The sequence below is a fragment of the Carassius auratus genome, chromosome 32 (assembly GCF_003368295.1).
Source record: "Carassius auratus strain Wakin chromosome 32, ASM336829v1, whole genome shotgun sequence".
Lineage (NCBI taxonomy): Eukaryota > Metazoa > Chordata > Actinopteri > Cypriniformes > Cyprinidae > Carassius > Carassius auratus.
In genome coordinates this window covers 34,547,808-34,570,053 of record NC_039274.1, presented here as the reverse complement: position 1 = coordinate 34,570,053, position 22,246 = coordinate 34,547,808, and the positions used below count along the sequence as shown (strand labels likewise).

The 22,246-nt window shown below is 37.6% G+C and overlaps 2 protein-coding genes across 2 annotated transcripts; both read right to left on the bottom strand.

The window, feature by feature from the left end:
• Positions 1–104: 104 nt before the first annotated feature.
• Positions 105–17,083, bottom strand: LOC113052302 (transient receptor potential cation channel subfamily M member 1-like). Its single transcript, XM_026216739.1, has 27 exons — positions 16,412–17,083; positions 13,373–13,449; positions 12,653–12,851; positions 12,314–12,527; positions 12,033–12,157; positions 11,723–11,894; positions 11,214–11,388; positions 10,887–11,010; positions 9,464–9,536; positions 9,151–9,251; positions 8,831–9,004; positions 8,479–8,613; positions 8,147–8,197; positions 7,763–7,903; positions 7,310–7,339; positions 6,923–7,215; positions 6,026–6,254; positions 5,804–5,935; positions 5,171–5,305; positions 4,922–5,050; positions 4,582–4,833; positions 4,302–4,476; positions 3,310–3,330; positions 3,066–3,210; positions 2,762–2,964; positions 2,546–2,678; positions 105–1,571 (listed from the first exon to the last, which is right to left on the bottom strand). Exons 1-27 carry the CDS (start codon positions 16,499–16,501, stop codon positions 383–385), a joined length of 4,917 nt encoding a protein of 1,638 aa, XP_026072524.1. The 5' UTR covers positions 16,502–17,083; the 3' UTR covers positions 105–382.
• A 339-nt stretch (positions 17,084–17,422) lies between these two features.
• On the bottom strand, positions 17,423–19,014 carry LOC113052300 (transcription initiation factor IIA subunit 2). The gene is made up of 4 exons (XM_026216738.1): positions 18,819–19,014; positions 18,111–18,215; positions 17,837–17,963; positions 17,423–17,758 (listed from the first exon to the last, which is right to left on the bottom strand). The coding sequence occupies exons 1-4, from the start codon at positions 18,888–18,890 to the stop codon at positions 17,733–17,735; spliced, it is 330 nt and encodes a 109-aa protein (XP_026072523.1). The 5' UTR covers positions 18,891–19,014; the 3' UTR covers positions 17,423–17,732.
• Between the last annotated feature and the right edge of the window lie 3,232 nt (positions 19,015–22,246).

Sequence of the window (22,246 nt, the reverse complement as noted above, 5' to 3'; positions counted from 1 at the left end):
TTACATGTGCCCGATTACTTTTTTTATGATGCTTTATCAAATGAAATAGTATATTATAAGATATTTGGAAAGATGTGAAGTTGTTGAATAATAAACAGCATAACTGAAGTTAAATTTCCCTTTATTTGGAAAAAAAGGCATACTAAATATCTACAGCATTGAGGTAGACCCTGATTTCCCTTTTTGCATACCAGGTTTTGTCACTAAAATTATGTACCTCATAAATATAAACATATGAAAATATGCCTGCCAGCTAAGATGCCACTGCACAAGCATAACTAGTGTTAGTTAGATGTTTTCCATATTGGAAAACAATGAAAATCAACTTCTTTAAGCTAGCACTACTGCGATTTATCTTGCCACAGCATTGCAGCATGAGCGCTCATGTCTGTGTGCCTGTCCTCTCTCCGGAGGGTCTGTAGTCATTGGTGTTGACTTCAAAGGCCCCAGCAAGGTCTTTCACGCTACTGGCTGCTCGAGGTTTCTCCAGGAGGTTCCCTGTGGCCTTCACCTTTCGTGGGTTAGTGTTCAGACTCTTAGATCTGAGTGAGGGGTACATCCTGTCCTCTGATACATACAAGTGATCGGAGTCGGTCAGCTCCTCTCGCTTCTCTTCTCCTCCCTCTTTTGTGGCACTTTTGCTATTTGCCACCATCTCATCCTCGTCTTTCTTCTCCTCACTTTCCCCTTGTTGCATATTTGTCCTCCTGGTCTCCTTAGAATCTCCTTCTTCATCTCTCTGTCTTGATTTCTCTAAAGATCTCTTGGGTGAAAGTCCAAATGGGGAGGGATGAACTTTGTCATCATAGCGTGGAGGCCAGCGACTTAACGTTGGTGATCTGCTTGCTTGATCCTGTAGGCCGTGGGGCTCTGAAGCCCACGTATTCCCAGGATTGCCCAACCTCGACTGTGCCATTGAGACGTACAAAGTACTGCTTTGGGATCTGTTCTCGTATGAAAGTGAGTTACTTTGAGCTTCAGTTGGGTACTGCCTCAGGGATTGCGCCCTTTCCAGAGGATGTGAAACCACTATGTCTATCCCAGCTTCTAGAAGAGCTAGTGGGTCTTTAGGGTGCTGAGTGGATGTGAGTTTTGGGGATTGAGAGTCCTGGCCTCTGTCTTGTGACTCGCAAGGTGAGATGAGGATGTCCACACTGGAGCTGGAGCATGCCCTCGGACGGAGGGGCACCACATTCAGCGTGGGACCATAGGAAGAAACTTGCGGGCTTAGGAGGAGGTCGCTGCTGCCAATACTGCTGCGTCTCTCTGCATGGCCCTTTCTGTCCCCTGACATCTCCTCACAGCGGTCCTCTGCATCCAGGTGGCAGCGGTACAAACTGAAGCCATCGGCGCTGTTAATGCTACCAGATTGGTCCACGGCCATTGAGCTCCCAGATCGAGCACGGACAAGCTCGGAGCGGTCGATGCCAGTCAGCCGCTCCAGTGCATGCATCATGCGGCCGGAGAACTCCTCTAGCTGAGCCAAGCGCAGGTCTATTGTCTGCACAGAGGCTTTCATTGAGTGCTCTCGTTCATTCACCTCCTCTAGACGCATGGACATGTTCTCAACCCTGCAACAACAGTTTTTCCAAATGGTTGTTTTTTGTTTTAACCTCAGAGGTTATTCTAAATGTAGGTCTCAACAATAAGGATGGACCCAAAGTCAGTGTGCTAGAGTTTCCAAGCAGATGACAGAAATGTTGCATGCTTTTTCAGGTCAGTGATGCATGGCCTCTAAACTTTTTTTATTCATTGATCCCATGCATTCATTAAATATTTGTTTTTTCTCTGATGTATTCTACATTGTGATTGCAAATTCTGCTAACTTGCCATCTAGACAATGTTATCTGTCTTGAAATCATCAGTAAGGACCTGTTCACAGAGAACACATTTTTTTGCATTCCACTGGATTCTTTTGCAGTGTCTTGCACATTATGGCATTCTTAAAAGAAGTTCAAGTAAAAAAAAATTTCCATTCTACCGCTCAAGTTTTTGGACCCCCTAATTGAAAAACAAAAAACCCAAAGACATATTTTTAAAAGGTAGTCACACTACAATTTTCATTACACTAACTTCCATTCTAGCGCATGGGAATGCAGAAGATAGGAACTGCAAGCTCATGTGAATTTTTTTTCATTCCAATATTCAAATTTGGTTAATTCTAACATCTGAATTTGTATCATGTCAAGACGTGTGATCAATAGAAGATAGAAGTTTTTTTTTAGTTGGATTAAAGATTAAAGAATTCTAACTACAAAGATGCAGAATTACATTTTGAATGTATTATATGTTGAATTAAGGTTAATTAACCATCATGAGGAAATCCATATTTACCACATATGTACTTCAATGGGAATCGATCTGAAATGTTATTTTTCTCTACAAAGAATACAATGAATAAGTAAAAAAAAAAAAAAAACATTTTAGAGAAAAATGCATTGCTAACTATAAAAATTGATCATTCAGAACCACAGGAGAACATCCTTATTGTTGAGCCCCAAAATGACATTTGCAGGTGCAGTTGCTGTTTTTCACTCATTACTACCTCTGGGAAGTAATTCGGATTCGCTCATCGTTGGAAGACTGCGCCTCGTCCTCCTTCTCTCTGAAGTACTCTGCCACACACTGTTCCTCAAACTCATACAGATTCTTCAGTTCCTCAGGACTCAGAGTCAACTCTGAAAAAATAAAAATGTTTTAAAATAGGTTGCTAAAACACTGATGTATTGAAGCATTAAAAATGAGAGGCAGGAATAATAACTCAGTCCACGGTCTCGCTCATCCAGCTCCCCTTCCTGTTTCTTCCTGCAGCGACAGCACAGGCGCTTCAACACAATGTATATGTGGCTGAAGATGATGAGGGGCGGAGGAAGCACTGGTCGGTCATGAAAGGTCATGATGAGCTGGTAGCGTTGGAACTTCCACACTTGGTTGGAAATAGATTTCACCTCAAAGAAAGTGTTACTGTGAAAGCAAGGAGTACTCTCAGTGTTATACTGCTGATAATGAATCTATGAGAACATATAAAGTGTGCTACAGTACTATGTGTTTACTCTTTGACTCACTTGAATACAGCAATGAGCAGGTTGACCAGTAAAATGTTGGCTACCAGTAAGTAACAGGCCATGATGGCAGGTGTGAGCCAGGCCCCTGGTATGCATGGTGGGAGCTTCCTGCCATCTTCATCATACATGTTTTCACCACAGGGTGCTGCCATATATAACAGAAGTTATGATGCAACCATGATGACTCTACAGTCTTTGATAATTCTAATTAATTGTGGGTATAGCAGAAAAATGTTACACTCACGATTAATCTCCATTGCATAGACTGAGAGTATGTAAAAAGAAAGAGAAAGGCACAGATAAAGATTATGGTGAGCTAAACAAATATCTGTAACTTCACAATCAGCCAGCCATCTAAACAGTATATTATTAAAGGAAGTTAAATATTTTGTTAAAGATTTTTGTCCACTTTACATTTTAAGTGAAGAATGGAAAGATACAATACCATCCAAAATTCTTTTTTTTTTTTTTAAGAAATTATTCTATTAAGTAAGGATGCATTCATTTGATCAAAAGATAACACAATAAAGACAATAAAGATATTTTACAATAAATATTTTAAAATATTTTACAATATGTTTCTATTAAAATATTTTAAACTGTATTAATATTAATCAAACAAAAGCAGCCTTGGTGAGAATAAGAGTCTTTGTTTTTCCAAAAATATGACCCTAGACTTTTGAAAAGGATGACATTTGCACAATAAATTATGTATTCTTTCATTACACCACTTTTTACATATTTCTGTACACCTACAAGCGTTTTACCAAACATTTTTAATATATATATATATATATATATATATATATATATATATATTCATTACCATTTATTAATTTAGCAGCTTGCAAATTAGTATAATACAGGCAGCAACTTAACCAAGCGAGACAACAGTAGTGCTATGACACCCAAAACACCAGAACAGTACAAAGCTACAGCAAAGTGTAAAAGTGAAATAATTTTTTTTTTGGGAAAAAATCAACCGCTACAAGACATAAATGCCTCACAAAACTCACAAGCAGGGCAGGAAAAGACCAGCACTGTCACACACTCAGTCCATCACAGATGATTCAGTAGGGGGCGAATGCCATGGCAGTGTGAATGGTCACATGGTCAGGAGATTCTACACAAATCTTTCTGTATAGTTCACAGATACAGAGAGGGTGGAATGAAGATGAGATGTACCATTCACACATGAATCAGGAAACCGAATCTTACTATGAATTCTAGTCTTACGGTCTATCGAGTCAGCAAACACTTCTCCATAGATCATCCAGTAGGGCATGTAGAAGATATTCCTCGCCAGGCGCCACGTCGGCTCCTCGTCTGGGTGCAGGATGGCCTGACGTGACACGCCGAAACTCATGAGAACCACCAGCATGATCACCACAAAGTACAGCATGTCAATCATCTGCACACACACACACACACATAAAAATATCATTATTGTTAGGAAAAGAGAATACAAAAGCTTTTGAGCTATTAATATATAATTATTTATCCTGTTAGTTCTCACCATTTTACCAATCATCATGACATACGGTCCCAAATACTTGTTAACTCCAAAGATGTCGAGGACACGAATGTACCAGAAGATGATGTCTACGCAGTAGATGACGCGTCCGTAGCCCATGTAAGGCTCATTCTGCAATCTCAGTAACAGTCCCATGAGGAACATGGTGATGGCAGCCAGGTCAGTGATGTTCCAGTACTCCTCAAGCCATACGTTTATCTTCTGTTTCAGCTTTCCTGGTTCTGACATCAGGATCTACACACAAGCACATGTGTCCAATGAGGGGAAAGAAACACATAAATATACACATATAGCAACACATTTTTGTGTTTGTGTTATTCACCTGTCGCACTTTCTCTAGTCCAAGAGTGATGATGTAGGAGATGACAATCCATTCCTGTAATGATGGCCATCTCTCCATTTTCACCAGGATGATGTAATTATACAACAGCAGGTACACCAGGTAGGCAGTCTGAGTAGATAACCGTTATGTTTTTGCAGTTTATGATTTAAAAAATGTGTGTTATAACATAACATTTTTAATAGTGTGTTTTGACTTTGATGTGTGTTTTTTTTTAAGTATTACACATACCGTATTGAACCAGAACTTAGTAAATGGAGCATTATAGAAATAGTAAATCTTCTTCCCAATAGGCACTCGTTTCTGTCTCTTTTCATCTTCCTCATCACCTTTCTTAGATGCTCCATCCATGCTCATGGTGCCATCCTGAAAATAATTACCCACCCTGAGAGTTTTACTCACTTTCACCTCATAAAGAACTATGGAAAAGTTAAGAACTTTTGGGGGGTTTTAGTCAACAATGGTGCATTTATTTAATCAAAAATACAGAAAAACTGTAATATTGTGGAAAATTATTAAAATAAAAAAATCCATTGTAAAATATTTAAAAATGTAATTTATTCCAGTCATAGCAAAGCTGAGTTTTCAACATGTCACATGATCCTTCAGAAATTATTCTAATATGTGACTTAATATTGTGCTTAAGAAACATTTCTGTGTTGAAAAACATCTTGCTGCTTAGTATTTTCATGTAATCTGTGATAATGCTTTGATGAATATAAAGTTAAAGTAAGAATAGCATTAATTTGAATTAGATGTATTTAGATCAATTTAATTTATCCTTGCAAAATACAAGTATTCATTTCTTTGAAAAAAAAATCGCAGTGACTTCAGACCTTTAAACAGTAGTGCACATATTTTTACCTTGCCAGATTTGTTTTCATCCTCTTTGTCTTTGAGCTCTTCTTTGTCTTTGGAGTTTTGGTAAGACAGATCATCTCCAGTTCGGAAGTCTAGGAGAAGAATGGCTGGAGGAAAGATGATTCCAAGGATTACCTGGGAATATAAATTAAATGATGAAAATGTAAATATGTAATATTTAGAGTCAGAGACTTATTAATGTAGTGTTTATGTAGTATGGCAGACCTTGAGTCCATTGCTCTTGCCCACCCGCAGGCAGCCCATCCACATGTCGGTGAGCAGCATCTGGCTGCAGGTGTGGGCTATAAAGTCTCTGTGTTTGGCAGCTACAGCCAGTTTCAGACAGGTGGAGTTACTCCAGTTCTTCAACTCGTACGTCAACAGCTTCATGGCCACCTGTTCATCATGCTTGTAGGACTGATCTAGCAGCTCATATGCTAACTGACCAAATTCCCTGATTGTGAGTGGGAGGAGAGAGAGGCTTTATGAGAGGTGACACTGTGACAACTTGATTTGGAAACAAAACAAAACGAAAAACTATTCTTTTCTAGTCCAGTCTATTCAGTCACATGTAACCTAATACTGTTTCGACCTTTCTAAAAATAATTATACATAAATTATTACACTACTGTTAAAATTTTTGTGCAGTAGTGTATGTATATAATTCAGAATTTGTATACTACATATTGTATACTGTGTAGTCAGTAAGATTTTCAAAAAAAGAGAGAAATCAATACTTTTATACAGCAAGGATGCATTAATTGACCAAGGGTGACAGTAAAGATGCTATAAAAGACTTTCCATTCATCAAAAATTCTTGGGAAAAAATAAAATAATAATAATCATGGTTTCCACAAAGATTTTAAACAGCACAAAGGTTTACATCAGCATGATTTCAGAAGGATCATGTGACAATGAAGACTGCTGAAGATACTGCTTTGCTATGAAGGGAATAAATTACAATTAAAATAATCAAAGAAAAAAATAAAAGTTAAGTAATATTCGACGATACTGCTGTTTTACCATATTTTGATCAAATAAATGCAGCACTGGTGTGCACAAGAACGTTTCAAACAATCTTAGTCTAACTATACAATACTGTAATGTATTATAATTGCGCACTTTGAATTATTGTCCAGATCCTGCGAGATGTCGTCCACTAGTTCACTCCGTGAGGATTCGTGCGCCATCGCTTTATAGAGTTTACACGCCACCAGAGCTTTGGCCATGGCCTCTTCTCCTCTCTGCCAGAGAAACAGCGCCATCTTCTGGCGCTTCAAGAGAACAGCCCACACCATCAGCTCGTGGAAGGGGTACTGGAATCGACTGACCTCTGGGTCATCAACGTCGATATCGATTTCTTCCTCTTTCTTCTTCTTCATCTTCTTTTTGCCTTTAGGTCTTGGGTCATCGTCCTGTCAAATACAGAATGGAGTGATTGGGTCTCTGTAAATACTTTCAGGATTTAGTTACCAGTCAAATTTCTGTTGTCTGGTTTGTTTGGATTACCTCCATACCCAGAAGTTTCAACGCTTTGGGCTAAAAGAGAACAGAAAGAACATAAAGAATCAGATGTGTTTGAGCATATTTGATTATTAAGACACATTGGTATATAATTGGTTAATTGATTGCATTTTTTTTTCTTAATTTCCCAAAAGTGTGGAAGCTGAGAAACACATCACTATTAATAATTATCAGTATTTTTGCTAGACCATAGACCAAGCAAGGACAAATAATCGGCCGATTAATTGACAAGTCAGTAATTTTTGTTAAATATTTCATAATTCTGCACTAAATATTGGAGTTTTATGGCCACTGGAAAAATCTTGGTTGGCCACTATGATATTATTTTTAAGATAAGCTGTTATGCTTGGTATAATGTGTTTGCATGAGGAAAAAACGACTTTGTATTTTCATTTATGCATGAATATATAAGGGTATAAGGGGTTGGTGGCAACTCACTCTTTTCAGTCCAAAGAGGTTATTATAAAGTGTGCGGAAACTTTTCCTAGTATAGTGACACCGATACGCTCCTCCCATGAGGTACTCCAACACCAGCCCAATGTCAATCAGCGTGATCTGGTAATCTGGCGGTAGGTTTCCCTGGAAACAATAATGTCATGAAACTACTGAAACTAAAGTGAAATAAACCTATTTATGCAATGCTCTTGCAATCAAACACATAAATCCAAACACACATGCATTCACACACTGTTAAGAAGATTAAAGTCTTATTCTTTAGAACAAAGGGCCATACAATTACAGAAAAATACAGTGTATGTTTAACTCATGATAATCTCAAAGATAAGAAAGATCATAGCATACATTCTTAATAATGAACTTTACCTTTTTTACATCTCTGACCACAAAGTGCAGTGTGTTGGTCGGCCCTAATTTCTGAAAAAAACCAAAAAAAAAACATTATAAAACCCATGTACACCCGTTAAGCTTCTTCTCCAATAAAACACACAGATGTTTGTGGACTAAGTGCTTTCTTTCCAACAACAGCTTATACTGAACACAAACAACATTTTCAAACCATATTGCATGGAAAGAGAGGAGAGGACAGCAGTGAAAGCTCTAATAACTGGACATGTGGGTCAGATTCATCATTGGTTTTATCATTAAGACATAAAATGCTAAAACACTGTAAAACTACTATGTGAATGTGTGCCAACTGTGTTATAGAGCTCTTCTAGTCGCGGGATTGTCAGGAAATGGTGGATGTTGACGCCATTTTCGATAAGGAGCTTCACAAAATCCACTCTGTCAAGCACGAGTGCGTCCATCATGGCCTGCTCCAGAGAATTAACCTATTTTGCACATCAACACACACAGACACACATGAGATTGAATTGACCAGCAAGAACATACACACACACACACACACACACACACACACACACACACACACACACACACACACATATAAACAGAATTACTTGAAAATATATACACCTCCAGCAGTGTGTTCAGCAGTGAGTAAAGCAAATGCTTACTAACACAGCATTACTAAAGAATAACTCTCACCCAGTTAAGCAGTTCTAGTTTCCTTGGGTCTGTCTCCTCTGGAGGATCAGGCTTAGTTTTGGCACCTTTGCCCCTCTTGGCCCTAGCAGGTTTACGCTTGCTGGCACGGGTGCTGATGGGGCTCTTTGGTTTATCCTGCTGGGCTGTGGATGAGCTGGGCAGGGACCTAGCAGACTGATGATATAGAAATGTAAATATGTATTTAATAACATACTTTTTTACTTTCTTATCATTCAACGTTCTATCTGTGATTACTGAGTTTATATAGGCAATCTCTTTACTACGTTCCCATTAACCCAGCTGTGCGTGTTATCGCATACAGGCCAGTGTTGTCCATGGACGAAGATCTGATTGTGAGCAATATCCACACGGTTCCAGGCCAAAGCCAGACTCAGCTGGTCTGGAGCTGAAGCATTTGTGCCTGATAAACCCAAAGAAACCGAATATGCCATTAATGTCAAAACCAAATGTTGAAGATTGTTAATGCAATCATAGATAAAATATATCTTGTAATAAATATTGATATAAATAATATTACTAGTCTGATACGAACAAAGTACTTTTCAGGGAAGTAACATTTTAATATGAGAATTTATCCTAAACCGTGTGACCATGGTCTGAACGAGAGGTCACCTTTCAGCAGAGCGGTTAAGATGGCCATCTCAATATCCTGCTGACCCTCTGAGGCTGTGCGGAAAACTGTGATCTGTGACGGCACAAAGAGGAAAAACTGAGGAATGCCTGTAATAACACAGTACACAATATGTAGTATACAAATTATGAATTATATACATACACTAATGTTCAAAAGTTTGGGGACAGTTCATTCTTTCTTTTGAAAGACGTCTCATGTTGACCAAGGCTGCATTTATTTGATCAAAAATACATATTTTAAAAGGTCATTTATTTCTGTGAAGGCAAAGCTGCCTTTCCAGCAGTCCACTGCTTCAGTCACATCATCCCTCAGAAATCATATTCGAATTTCTTATTATTATCAGTACTGAAAACAGGTCTGCTGCTTCTTTTATTTTTATAATTTTTTTTGTGGAAACTGACACATTTTTTCAGAATTTTTGATAAATAGAAAGTTTAAAAGAACAGCATTTGAAAATCTGAAAGTCCTTACTGCACTTTTGATCATCTATAAATGCATTTTTGCATTTAAAATAATTTTACTGACCCCAAACCACTGAGCAGTAGTTTAACTCTATGAAGGACAAGCAGAAATCAACCTACATGGGCACAATCCTTAATGATAAATAAAAATATGAAATAAACAATTATAGTATTTGTTTATTTATTTTTCCAAACTGTTTTTTATTTTCATGGTTGGTCAGAAATGTATTATGTATTTAGTGTTTATGTGTATGTTGACAGAAAAGAAATGATTAGACAGATCAAATGTGAGCATAGAGAGATCATAATGATTTGATGATCACCAGAGGGGGAAGTGAGTAATCATGCATTGTGTTTAAAACATGCATTTATATATTACATTGTGCAAATTTTCTTTTTTTTTTTTACAAGGCTCCTAAAGTTTGGTAACATATTCACAGCAACAGTGATGTTTTATTTTATTTTTTATTTTTTTATGAACTTCAGAAACTTCAAAAGTAAAATCTATCTACAACTTGCTACCGAAAACAGCCAAGATGCACAAACATGTTTACTGACGTGTTTTCTAAGTTTCCCATTACTAAAGCATTTGTTCTGCACATGGTTTTGAGGAACATACCTCAGCATCCCTATGCTTTGGAAATCATTTAACCTCATGTCTATATTTTCATGAAGGACAAAACACTCCGTGGGATGACATGGAAATGCAATGGCAAATAATAAGAGCAACATATAATGTGAAGAAGGCAAATGAGGCCAAATTAATAACAGTCATGTTTATTATCATATCTGGGAAATATATAACACAATATAAAACACAATGTTTATCTTAAATATACAGTATATGTTATATTATGTCAAAAAATATTGAAAGAAAAAAAAAGAGTGAGAAGTTGTCTTCACTCTGTTTTCTTGCCACCACAACCAATGTTTAACTCACCAGCTCTCTTTTCTTCATGCACTCCATCACCATGAGATAAATCTGCTGTGCCTGATTCCGGTTGTAGTTGAATGTCTTCTGTATGGTTACTAGAAGTTGGTCTCTAATGCTGTCATTAACCAACCTGGACCAAAACAATGTAATGGAGACCAAAAGAAGGAGTTTTCAGAAACAGTGAGACTGATGATTTTTATCAACAGCACAATAACATATCAGTAAATCAAAAAAACTCCTGTCAAGTAGTGAATATGTCTCATAAAAAAGCATTTGCAGAACTGCACCTTTAAAATTCATTAATAATCACTGAATGATCAATGTTTTCCTCACCCATCCTCCTCAGAGTACTTGTGAGCGAATGAAATGATATCTGATGCTCGTCCGCTGCCGTCGCACACTACCACGGGTACAGGAGGGTCCTCACGCAGACTCTCCAACACAATGGAGATTACATTCGGCCCTCCTTCAAGAATCAGACACACCAAAGGGACTCCCTGACCCAGACCTGTACAAACACACACATAAAACACACTCATGTACAAATATGCACAAAATAAGCAGCAATTAGGCATGAAGAGATTCTTTTGAGCTTGATTAAGGTGGTCGTGGTTCTGACTGCAGTATGGGATGACATCTGGACCTCCCTTTGCTGTCCCAGCCTCATCAGGACTCCAGGCATAGGATGACAAAGGGAAACCCAGGAGGTCACAGACTAGTTTTTCATCACTAGTCCAACATTCATGTTTCGTCTCCTTTTGTCTTGATGGATTCATTAAAATAGTTGAACTTACTTCAAAAAGCTGTCTTGACTGCTAAAAGCTCTCTAAAAGTTGACTTACGTGTGTTGATCTTCTGCAGAGAGATGTGTTTCTCCAGCTGCCTGCGGAGGCGGACCTCCGCACCATACTTTCCGTGAGTGCCGTTGTCAGCCAGAATGAAGTGGGAATGGCTGTTGTTAAGCACAGAAAGTTTGCTGAGAGGGTTAGACATGGTTTGGTAGGGTCGCGTCACCTGGACAAAGCAAAAAAACACTCAGACTGAGTTGTGATACATTACTCAAAAACCTTACAGAAGGCAAACCTCAAACAGTCACTTATGTTGATTAAAAACGAGTACATGCGTTCCTGTGCAATGACCCGAACGGCTTACATCACGTCCGATCAGATCCTCTTTATTTTCCACAATACCCCATGGTGCAATTCCGATGGCGCACACCTTCCCACGAGACTTGGAGGAGTGGTCTTTCAGCGCATCTCCTACATGCCGAATCACTCCTGTGTAATGTGAAAAGAGGGAACAAACAGTCAATTATTAGTGTGTCATGTGGTGGAGTCATTTGCAGTTTCTTGCTCAACAGGAAAGCAGATGATTCAGTATCTGAAGCAGGAACAGGTGTTCCATTTAAGTGATGTCTCTTGTCAAACACCCACCTGTACTAACTCCTCCAGTGAAAATCCAGGCCCCAGTGGTAACTGCTGCTTTTATCAGACCCTTTCCAAACACTTGTTTGAGTTTGGGTTGCAAGTCAAAGTTCTGTAGGCCTCCGTGCACAGAGATGAGTAGGGTGGGTAGCTCCAGTTGCCAGTCTTTCAACATCAGATGGAGAAGATTATCAGGCTTCGTGTCATAGGACACACGGATATACTGATAACAGACAAAAAATTATATGTTCAAATGTTCAGGACAATTTTTAGGATGATTCCCAAACTGTATGAGCACATTTTTGTGCAAAGAAAAACAAACAAATCACATGATTAGCTGAAAAATACCATGGCCTTGTTGACATGACCTCCTCCTTGGAATTCAATGATGCCGTATGCGTCAGTGGGCGTGGCTTGCGTGTGCTTTGCAACCGACCATTTCTCTTGTGGAGGCTCGGTCTGCACACCCTGGCCTTCCTCTGCGCTCTTATTGGTGGAACCAGGAAGAATAGCCACATGTTGGTTTACCAGCTGACCGCAACAACACCTACAACAGTTGGCAAAAAGGAAGAAGCCAACTTTAACCGCCGTAGCACACCTCTTTATTTCCTACAAGTTTAAATAAATTGTCTTGAGTGCCAAAAGACTATCATGTTGCTCTAAATTGGATTTCTTGTAGTAATTAGTTAGTCTAAAAGTACTTGAGTAAATGAGTAAATCAGCTTGTTTTTTTCTCAAATTACAGTGAGACAAATTTAAATATTACTGACCAGTGTTTTCATTTTAATATTAGTAATTTTGTTGTGCTTTTATCATTTTTATTCGTATTCCTTTTTTAAATATTTTTTAAATAATTCTATTTGGCTTTAATTTTATTTCAGGTTTTAGTCATTTTAGAATTTCAACTTATTTTATTTCTGTAAGCTGCTATACAACATTTCTAATTTTGTACAATATTTCTATTTAGATTTTTTTCATCCGATATTTGTATTTTATTTCAATTAACAAAAATGATTTGTAATAGCTTCGGTTTTAGTTTTAGTTAACAATAACAACACTGTAACTCACTTGTTGGGCTCTCTGCTGGGGAATATGTGAATGCACTCCCTTTTTAGAAACGTCCTTTCAATCCATGTCCTCTGAGCCTGCAAGACACAAAACAGGAGAATATGGTTCACTCATTCTCAGTCATTTCAAGTAGAATGTCAAAAAACATTTCCTAAATCTCTTTCGCAATCCAAAAATAAACAAGCTGTTTTGTTAGCCGTTTATTTCTGACTAACATTGTGGAAAAAAGGTACAATTTGTAAAACTATTGTGATTATATATAGCATACCTATACCTATACAGTGCACAAGTATGAGTGTGTGTGTTTAGGGTTTTGACAACAGCTGTTAAACACTCAGGGTAAATGAAATCACTTTAGACATATTAAAATGATGAAGTCAACTGAACCCTTCTAGGTCAATGCACTGTTACATGCCTATACAGCAATACTTTTCCACTCACAGTTATTTATTTTCTATTCATATATTTCATAAAAATATGAATTGCAAAAACATCCCCAACAATGCATGCTCCAATAGCAAGCCAAACGCAACACTAGAAAGGAAAAATCCTTTAAGAGCAAGAAATCCTGCACTGGAGGCAAAAATTGTCTATAATGGAACAAACCAAGCCTGGCTGGAGGAATATGTAACAGCCAAATGTTTAATACCCAAAAGCACGCTGCACCTTTTGCTTTAAAATACCTGACAATATTCCACCAACAAATATTTGAGGTATAAACCACCACTGACATTATCTCTTGAGCTCAAACTGACTTGCTAGAATAGCACTTACTCTTGAAGAGAAAGACAAAAGGCTTCCATAATGGCAGGCTTTTTACGAAGTCTTCCTCCAGCCTCCCTTCAACTGACTGTGGCCTTCTTTTATAGAGCAGAGTTATGGATCACGTGTGCTGGACCTCAGTCTCAGAGTCCCATGACCACTGCTGAAGATAATCCTGCTGGAACCTCATGACCAATCCACTGGAACATCACAAACTAAAGCCTGCTCTGAGACGAGGGGCTCAACATGCTAATCTCTCCCATTAGCCCCTCCACACTTCTTCTTAATACCGTGTGTTGAGGTAAACTGGGAAAGATAGTTATCATTTGAAAGATAAAAGTGGCTCAAGTGCTTACTAGGTTGCTGTCGGTAATTTAGGATTTATATTGGAGAGAGTAATCAAGATTTAACCTGTTTCAGAAAGGTGTTCTAGAAAACGGTCTGTTGCTGTAGCTGCACCGTATAAAGAAGCATCGCACAGGTATACAGCAATTAAACACAAACGCTTTCATTCACAAAAAGCAGTATGGCTTAAACATGATCCGGCTCTGTCCAAAGTACATATGAAATTTGTGATCAGACATCTGTCGAAAGCTTTTGACAACTTTGGATTTTAGAGCTTAATGTCTCCCAAATCCTAAAGGGTTTAGTCATAGAAACACTCCATGTGGAATTTGCCATGTGGAAGGTGAAGCAACACAATCACACAAACCATTCTCTGAAATTGCAAAAAACAATAATTTTGGAATTTGTTTTTTTGGCAAAAATTTTTTTTTTATGTATATTTATATGATATTAGACAAAAACATGATATACTTCAGATGATAGTAAAAAACAAACAAATAAATGACATTATTTTGGTGGAGAAATTGCCTTATACATTATCTAAATAGTGATTATATCTATACATGATCCTTTTTTGTGTGCGTTTAATCTACATATACGCATAACCTCATAGCCGACATTGTGCCCAAAGATTTGCGTGAAAATTAAACAGAAAGAGAAAACCAGAAAAATCTGCTTCCACTGATCCATAATTACAATTTAGTCTCTCAAAGCTCTCAAATTAACACATGTCTACCCCGTGAGCAGCTACATAAAGGAGCTCTGTGAGAAGCTCAACTTTAATCCTCATCTAAGCAAATCGGCTCTGTAGGCAAATAGGAAACGAAGACTAATAAATAATAAATAAATAATTTCACATATTCTACATTGCAACGGGATTCATTTCCAATGGATTTTGTAAAAGGGATCTGGGATCTTTAGAGAATCGATAAACCATTCCATTTCAGAAGGGCTCCTTATGATTTTCTTCATAACACATGCTTTTGGGTGTTATTATATTCTAACATTATTACAGACGATTAAAGGTGCTTTTTAACGAACACAGAATTAACAAACATTGTCACAGAACATGTTGAGCTGCAAATTCTGATTATGAGCATGTTTGAATTTGATAAAGGAAAATGCAGTTTGTACCAAGACAAGGATGGAACATTTTAGTTTAGAAAGTTTACGGAGTTGGAAGGTCCAGTGAATTATGACATTGCTGGATTTTTCATGAACTCTAGAACACCATATTCCATTCCCTTGAAAACACAAGCTGATTTGAAACTATTTCAAGTCCATTGTAAGCCCACTATGTGTGTTTTTGTCCACTTGCGTTTGGACTCGTTCCACAGAACTCTGCATTAATCACATAAGATTGAGACTTAGAGAGAACAGGGGTTTAAGCTACCCTGGCCGGTGCTCTTTACTGGGCCATTATCAAAGATTAGAGGACAATGCTGAGAACAGATTTTGTATGTGTGCATGTGCATGAGTGAACACTCACAGATCAAGACTGGCACTGGAATCAATGCATTCCCCAAATAAGTTTACACAATGCCAGTGTAAAACAGTTAACCAAGAGAGACCCCAGTTTTTGTTAACATTAAACAAACCTGCAACTTTATAATGTTATAATGCTTTTTTTGCAGTGCAGAAATTAGTTGAATCTTCAAACATGTCCAATCCTAAACAAATTCAAAGTGAACTAGATACAATAATGTCCCTTCAGTTAATTAGCTATCACCAAGTGAAGACATAGTCGGTCCAGTAAAAGGTGGGAATGTTTCTATGGGCTCACAACCACATACAATTGTTTTTTTGTTAAAGCTACCAGAATTCCTTGCTGGCTCTGCTCCCAAATATAATTCAGTACATGCATTTGTCTTCATCAACTCAATGCAGCAGGTGGAGATTTGAGGGGATTCAATGCTGGTTGATGTCTCTTACCTTCTGAGAGCCAGATGATGTGCGTTTAATAGATGCACGCTTAAAAGACCCCTCTTTGCCCTTTTTCCCTCCAAAGCCCCTGTTATCCATTTTTATGAGCTCCTAAAGTCCAGCCATCACCGCCCAGCCTTCAAGACTCTGTGACCAGCAGACAAAATGACCAACAACTGAAAAGGGTGATGTCCAGCTCCAGCATTCCACAGCGAGACAGAAATAGTATGACGCTGACACAAAGACCCCCTTCCCCAACTGTATGTGTGTATGTAATCAGGCTTAATGGAGTTGCCCTATGAGTGACGCGCTTTAATGCAGGAGATTTAATAAATGGTGATTGGAGGTAAATCTGGGTAAAAGTCAAACAAAAATGGCTCTAATGCTAAAAAAAAACCACACACATAGTTAGGTCATGACTTGGGAAGTATTAAACCGAAATGCAGGGCTTAGCTATGACAGTGCATCATAATCACTCATGTGCCATTGTTCAGGTGATGGAATCAGCTGACAAAACAATCTATTATTAATACAACTGTTCCTCATCATTATCAGTTAAAAACACAAGATTATCAAATAATAAAATAGTTTACATGTGGCTCAAAATGAAAATGCAGCCAATACCGGTTTGTTCTGCTTCTGCAGCTGATAGACAACGTAATAAAAAATAAAAAGACGTAATTCTTCATATTACATTCCTGATAGCACTTACGCCTGATTTAATGTTCAGAATCACCGAATTGTGAGCAAACCTTACACACTCCATCTTAATTTTATGGTTTTTATACATTTAAGGTTTATAGGGTCAGATTTAGTGAGTTAAACTGTTCAAAAATATTTGAAGAGGTGGCCAGGCACCTAGTGTACATTCAGTGGTGTTTGTGTGTGTGTGTGCAGCAAGAGACTGAAAACTATTTGGTTCATTTCCAGATTAAGTTATTCATCCTGTTCATTTGAAGGAAAAAGCCCACAAAAAAACAAAAAAAAACAAAAAAAAACAAAAAAAAATTCACTACAAAAAACATTTAAAACAAGTTTATTAGAGAATAAGCTAAATAGTAACAAACTGAAAAACATTGCCATTTCTATGAAAATTATATAGATTTATTTATAACAAGAAAAATGTAATGTGACGCCCAAGGCCTTATGTGCTCCATATGTTTGTCAGTCTTCCACTGAGCAGGTTGATGTTTGAAGGATGGAGAACGGTTTCCTGTAATAAATTATATATACACAGTCCCCACCGCTGTGTGCCTCGTCTTAAATTCTTCTCATCCTTCCCATCAGCCAGCAAATTAAGTTCACTTCTCGGTCTCTCTCCACCTTGATTTCACTCAGCTGCATTAGACCCAGTGTCTATAAGAGAAACGGTTCAATTAGGAGAACTGCATCGCAAACACCAAAACCATGAAAATAGTGAATCAGATGACTTACTTTTGCCATCACATGCTACGATTTTTACTTTGTCCACCTTGACCAAATCGGTCACCTCTCGGAACTCAACGTCATTTAAAACAAATGTCCAAACGTTATCGCAGAATCTGTACGTGTTTAGAGATCCCTGTGGATAAAACAAAGAGCAGTGATTCTTAGGGCATCACAACTATGTCCAGTTCAAGACAGAGCTAGATAGTTAGCCAAGTAATTTATACAAGCAGACAAAACTCAAACTTTTTTCTTAATGTTATTGTAGAGCATGTTGGCTTACCCTAAAATTGACCCTGTTGCGGACCCGGTTGGCCAGTGCTGTGTTGATCGCTTTGTCAAACTGTAAAAGGACTTGGAGGGCTAACTGTGGTGTGATCTGTTGAGTCTGTGGAAGGAGGGAAAATACAGTTTAATGCGTTCTGTTAATGAAATAATTCATACATATTTAACCCTATTAAGCTTCACAGTTTATTTTATTTTATTTTGAGTATGTTCTCTGGTTTCTTGAGTGGACTGATCCAAGAATCCCATCTTAAATTAGGGTTAATATTATTAGACATAATCAAGTACATACTAAGTCTGCATGTATGATTGTTATTATTTATCACAGACAGGGATAACTGAGTGTTATGTCAGTCTGCGCTAACGTGAAAACTATTTCACGGAAACATCTTAGAAACCCTAAAACAGTTCGTTTATCCATCGCTGTAACAGATCATTCATAACGTGTTCTGATAAAGAGCAGCTGAATCACAAACACAGCTGGCGTTAGCTAACACTCATCTAACTTTAATAATCCGACACATCACTAATCAAGATCAGAGCAGTTCATAGAATGTAACGTTAACCCTGTGATTTAATAAACCACTGAAGGTAGACGCCTGTAATCGTTTTTATTCCGTTATCTGTAACGTTATTTATCCATCACATCATTCTACGCTGGCTAGCAATCGAGCTAGTTAACTTCACTGTGATTCAACACTCTTACCTGAATAAGTTCATCGAGACTCTCCTGTAGACTGTTCCCGAGTGTCGTGTTTCTGTAGAGTTGATATGCCATAGTGTGGTTCCAGTGCGAACGCTGTACGCCGTTGTGTTTAAAACAACCGTCGGGTCTTCGCTGATGCTTTGTGATTTGCCCGCTGGCTGAGCACTTCCTCAAAATCCAAACTTAGAGCGATCGCGCTACGGAAACTCGCGAGGGACATACATCTTCGCTCATGAAGGCTGGAGGATACAAATCAACATAGTTACAGGGGATCGTTCAATTCCTCTTTAACATGAAATACGAAGATTTAAGAAAAATGTATCCCAATCCTAAAACAATATTTTTCTGTTGATTGCTATAATTGTTTTTCATTAGACTTAAACTTTGAGTTCAACGAAGTGTCCACTCTTTATTTTCCGTCTGTTAAGTGAGGGAGAAAATAATAATTTTGGCAAAGAGACTTATGACATTTTCTTAAAATGCCAGCAGATGGCAGCAGATGAAAAATCCAGCCATAATATTTTACCTTTTGACTCGCATGAATGTCCCGTTTGTTCTTCTGTAGGACGCTGTAAACTACATTTCTGAAATCATTTTACATAGATTTTTATTTTTAATTTATTTATTATTATTAATTTTTTTAATTTTTTTTTTATTAAGACTAACAGATTTCATATTTCCTTTTTATTATAAGAAGGTCACATAATTCTGTCATGGATTTTTTTTTTAATGATGTATGAATATACACTGTTTTAGCAAAAATATATTTATTTAGCATAGGTTACACAAAGTGTTAGGTTCATATACGTTTGTCTAAGCAACACAAATGAGTCACATATTTAATTTAAAAATATTTAAAGTGTCATTTTAAAGTGTTAAAACACCTTTGAGATGTGGTGGAAATGACTTATGGGAAAGAAATTACAAAGACTATGATAGAATACTCCTGTGATATTCAAAGATATTAAACAGCTCATTTAAATCTTCTGAGCATCATCTGTGGGCTGTAATATCTGTACTTTTCAACTTTGTAATTCAAGTTTTAACATTTTAATAAATCAATTCAAGTTAATTAACTAAATTCAATCAAGACTTAAGGGTTTGATCCAACCAGAGCCAAACAAAAGCAGAAGCTGAGCCTAAATACAGCTCTCCGTCAACATTTTACAAAGACAAATGAAGATGCCAGCAGATGCTGGAATAAGCATCTACACAGAGAAAAGCACTGATAAATCATAGTTTGGAAGAAATTTGGTAAAATACTCACTGCGCTTTAGCATAATAAACTGATGTTGATAATGAATGGAAGTGTTTATAGAGATATTTGAAACGACACATCCTTGTAATGATTTCATTTTTAAGAGAATGCAAATATGGCACCTGGTGAATAGATTTAAAAAAATGGTTTGCAATTATTTGGATACAATAAGAGAATGTGTGCTCGACACAAACCAAACCATCAACAATGATCAATGGTTCTGTTCTCTCTGTGTTGGAAAAATGGCATTCGTTTAGCTTATTCATCTCCTCTTGAGCGTGTGTTTGTGTGCAGTGGAGGATGGAGGGTCTGAAACGATGATGGATACGAAGAGGCTGGCAGAAATGGGAGCTGCATGCTTCCTTCATTTAATTACTGTGTCAAACTGAATTATCAGTAAACGCCACCATACAGCACAGATTTATTCCTACTTCATTTATGCTGGACTTTTTGCTTTTCCCCTCAGTCTGATGCATTTGTTTAGTTATTTGTTGCCATGCAGAATATTCCAACATTTATTTAGTATTGCACTTTTGCTGGATGATGATTGTTTCAGCAACTCTTGTTTTGCTCTGTACAGACTCTTTTCAATGGGACTGCAAAGACATTTTTAAATAAGCAAGATTAAGAAAAATGTATCCCTCTTAAAAATGTTGTTTCTGTAATTGTTCCAGTGGTCAACAGACAATACATTTATTAAATAATGCTTTTTCAATTTTTTTTTAGATTTCTTTCAAGAAAGAGATTATCTGTGATATATTAATTAGGATTTAGATGTGAACAATAGAAGATAGATATAGATAGATAGATAGATAGATAGATAGATAGATAGATAGATAGATAGATAGATAGATAGATAGTCAGTCTTTGAAGGTCCAAATTCCCACATGACCTCAGTAACCCATGTTGTTTACTGGGAACTTTCACCCTCTTTTGACCTCTGACCTCTGGAATTGAGGTTGGGTCAATGCGACTCATTACTGTGAAACACAAGGCAGTGTACTGTGATACTTCATCTAGTCATTAGTTGAGCTGATTTTCATGAAGAGTCTCTCTCATTTTACAGCGCCCAGGCTGTTACAGACAGCACAGCTTATCACCAATCATTACACCATTCATCAGCAGGATTTTCAAGAGTATGCAAATGTGATCAGCAAACAAATAATTACACAAGTCAATGAGAAAGATTAACACAACAATGCCCCAGAGACTGGGATAAGCTTAATTAATTTTTGTACAGTATTGTTCAAAATAATAGCAGTACAATGTGACTAACCAGAATAATCAAGGTTTTTCGTATATTTTTTTATTGCTATGTGGCAAACAAGTTACCAGTAGGTTCAGTAGATTCTCAGAAATCAAATGAGACCCAGCATTCATGATATGCACGCTCTTAAGGCTGTGCAATTGGGCAATTAGTTGAATTAGTTGAAAGGGGTGTGTTCAAAAAAATAGCAGTGTGGCATTCAATCACTGAGGTCATCAATTTTGTGAAGAAACAGGTGTGAATCAGGTGGCCCCTATTTAAGGATGAAGCCAACACTTGTTGAACATGCATTTGAAAGCTGAGGAAAATGGGTCGTTCAAGACATTGTTCAGAAGAACAGCGTACTTTGATTAAAAAGTTGATTAGAGAGGGGAAAACCTATAAAGAGGTGCAAAAAATGATAGGCTGTTCAGCTAAAATGATCTCCAATGCCTTAAAATGGAGAGCAAAACCAGAGAGACGTGGAAGAAAACGGAAGACAACCATCAAAATGGATAGAAGAATAACCAGAATGGCAAAGGCTCAGCCAATGATCACCTCCAGGATGATCAAAGACAGTCTGGAGTTACCTGTAAGTACTGTGACAGTTAGAAGACGTCTGTGTGAAGCTAATCTATTTTCAAGAATCCCCCGCAAAGTCCCTCTGTTAAAAAAAGGCATGTGCAGAAGAGGTTACAATTTGCCAAAGAACACATCAACTGGCCTAAAGAGAAATGGAGGAACATTTTGTGGACTGATGAGAGTAAAATTGTTCTTTTTGGGTCCAAGGGCCACAGGCAGTTTGTGAGACGACCCCCAAACTCTGAATTCAAGCCACAGTACACAGTGAAGACAGTGAAGCATGGAGGTGCAAGCATCATGATATGGGCATGTTTCTCCTACTATGGTGTTGGGCCTATTTAT

Coding starts and splice junctions, on each gene's coding strand:
- LOC113052302 (XM_026216739.1), bottom strand. CDS start 16,501: ATGGATAACAGGGGCTTTGGAGGGAAAAAGGGCAAAGAGGGGTCTTTT. Junction 7,216..7,309: donor TGAAACTTCTGGGTATGGAG/GTAATCCAAACA, acceptor TGTATTTGACAG/GACGATGACCCAAGACCTAA. Junction 4,477..4,581: donor TCATGATGATTGGTAAAATG/GTGAGAACTAAC, acceptor GTGTGTGTGCAG/ATGATTGACATGCTGTACTT.
- LOC113052300 (XM_026216738.1), bottom strand. CDS start 18,890: ATGGCATATCAACTCTACAGAAACACGACACTCGGGAACAGTCTACAG. Junction 17,964..18,110: donor GCAACAGGGTCAATTTTAGG/GTAAGCCAACAT, acceptor TTTTATCCACAG/GGATCTCTAAACACGTACAG. Junction 17,759..17,836: donor CGTAGCATGTGATGGCAAAA/GTAAGTCATCTG, acceptor TTTCTCTTATAG/ACACTGGGTCTAATGCAGCT.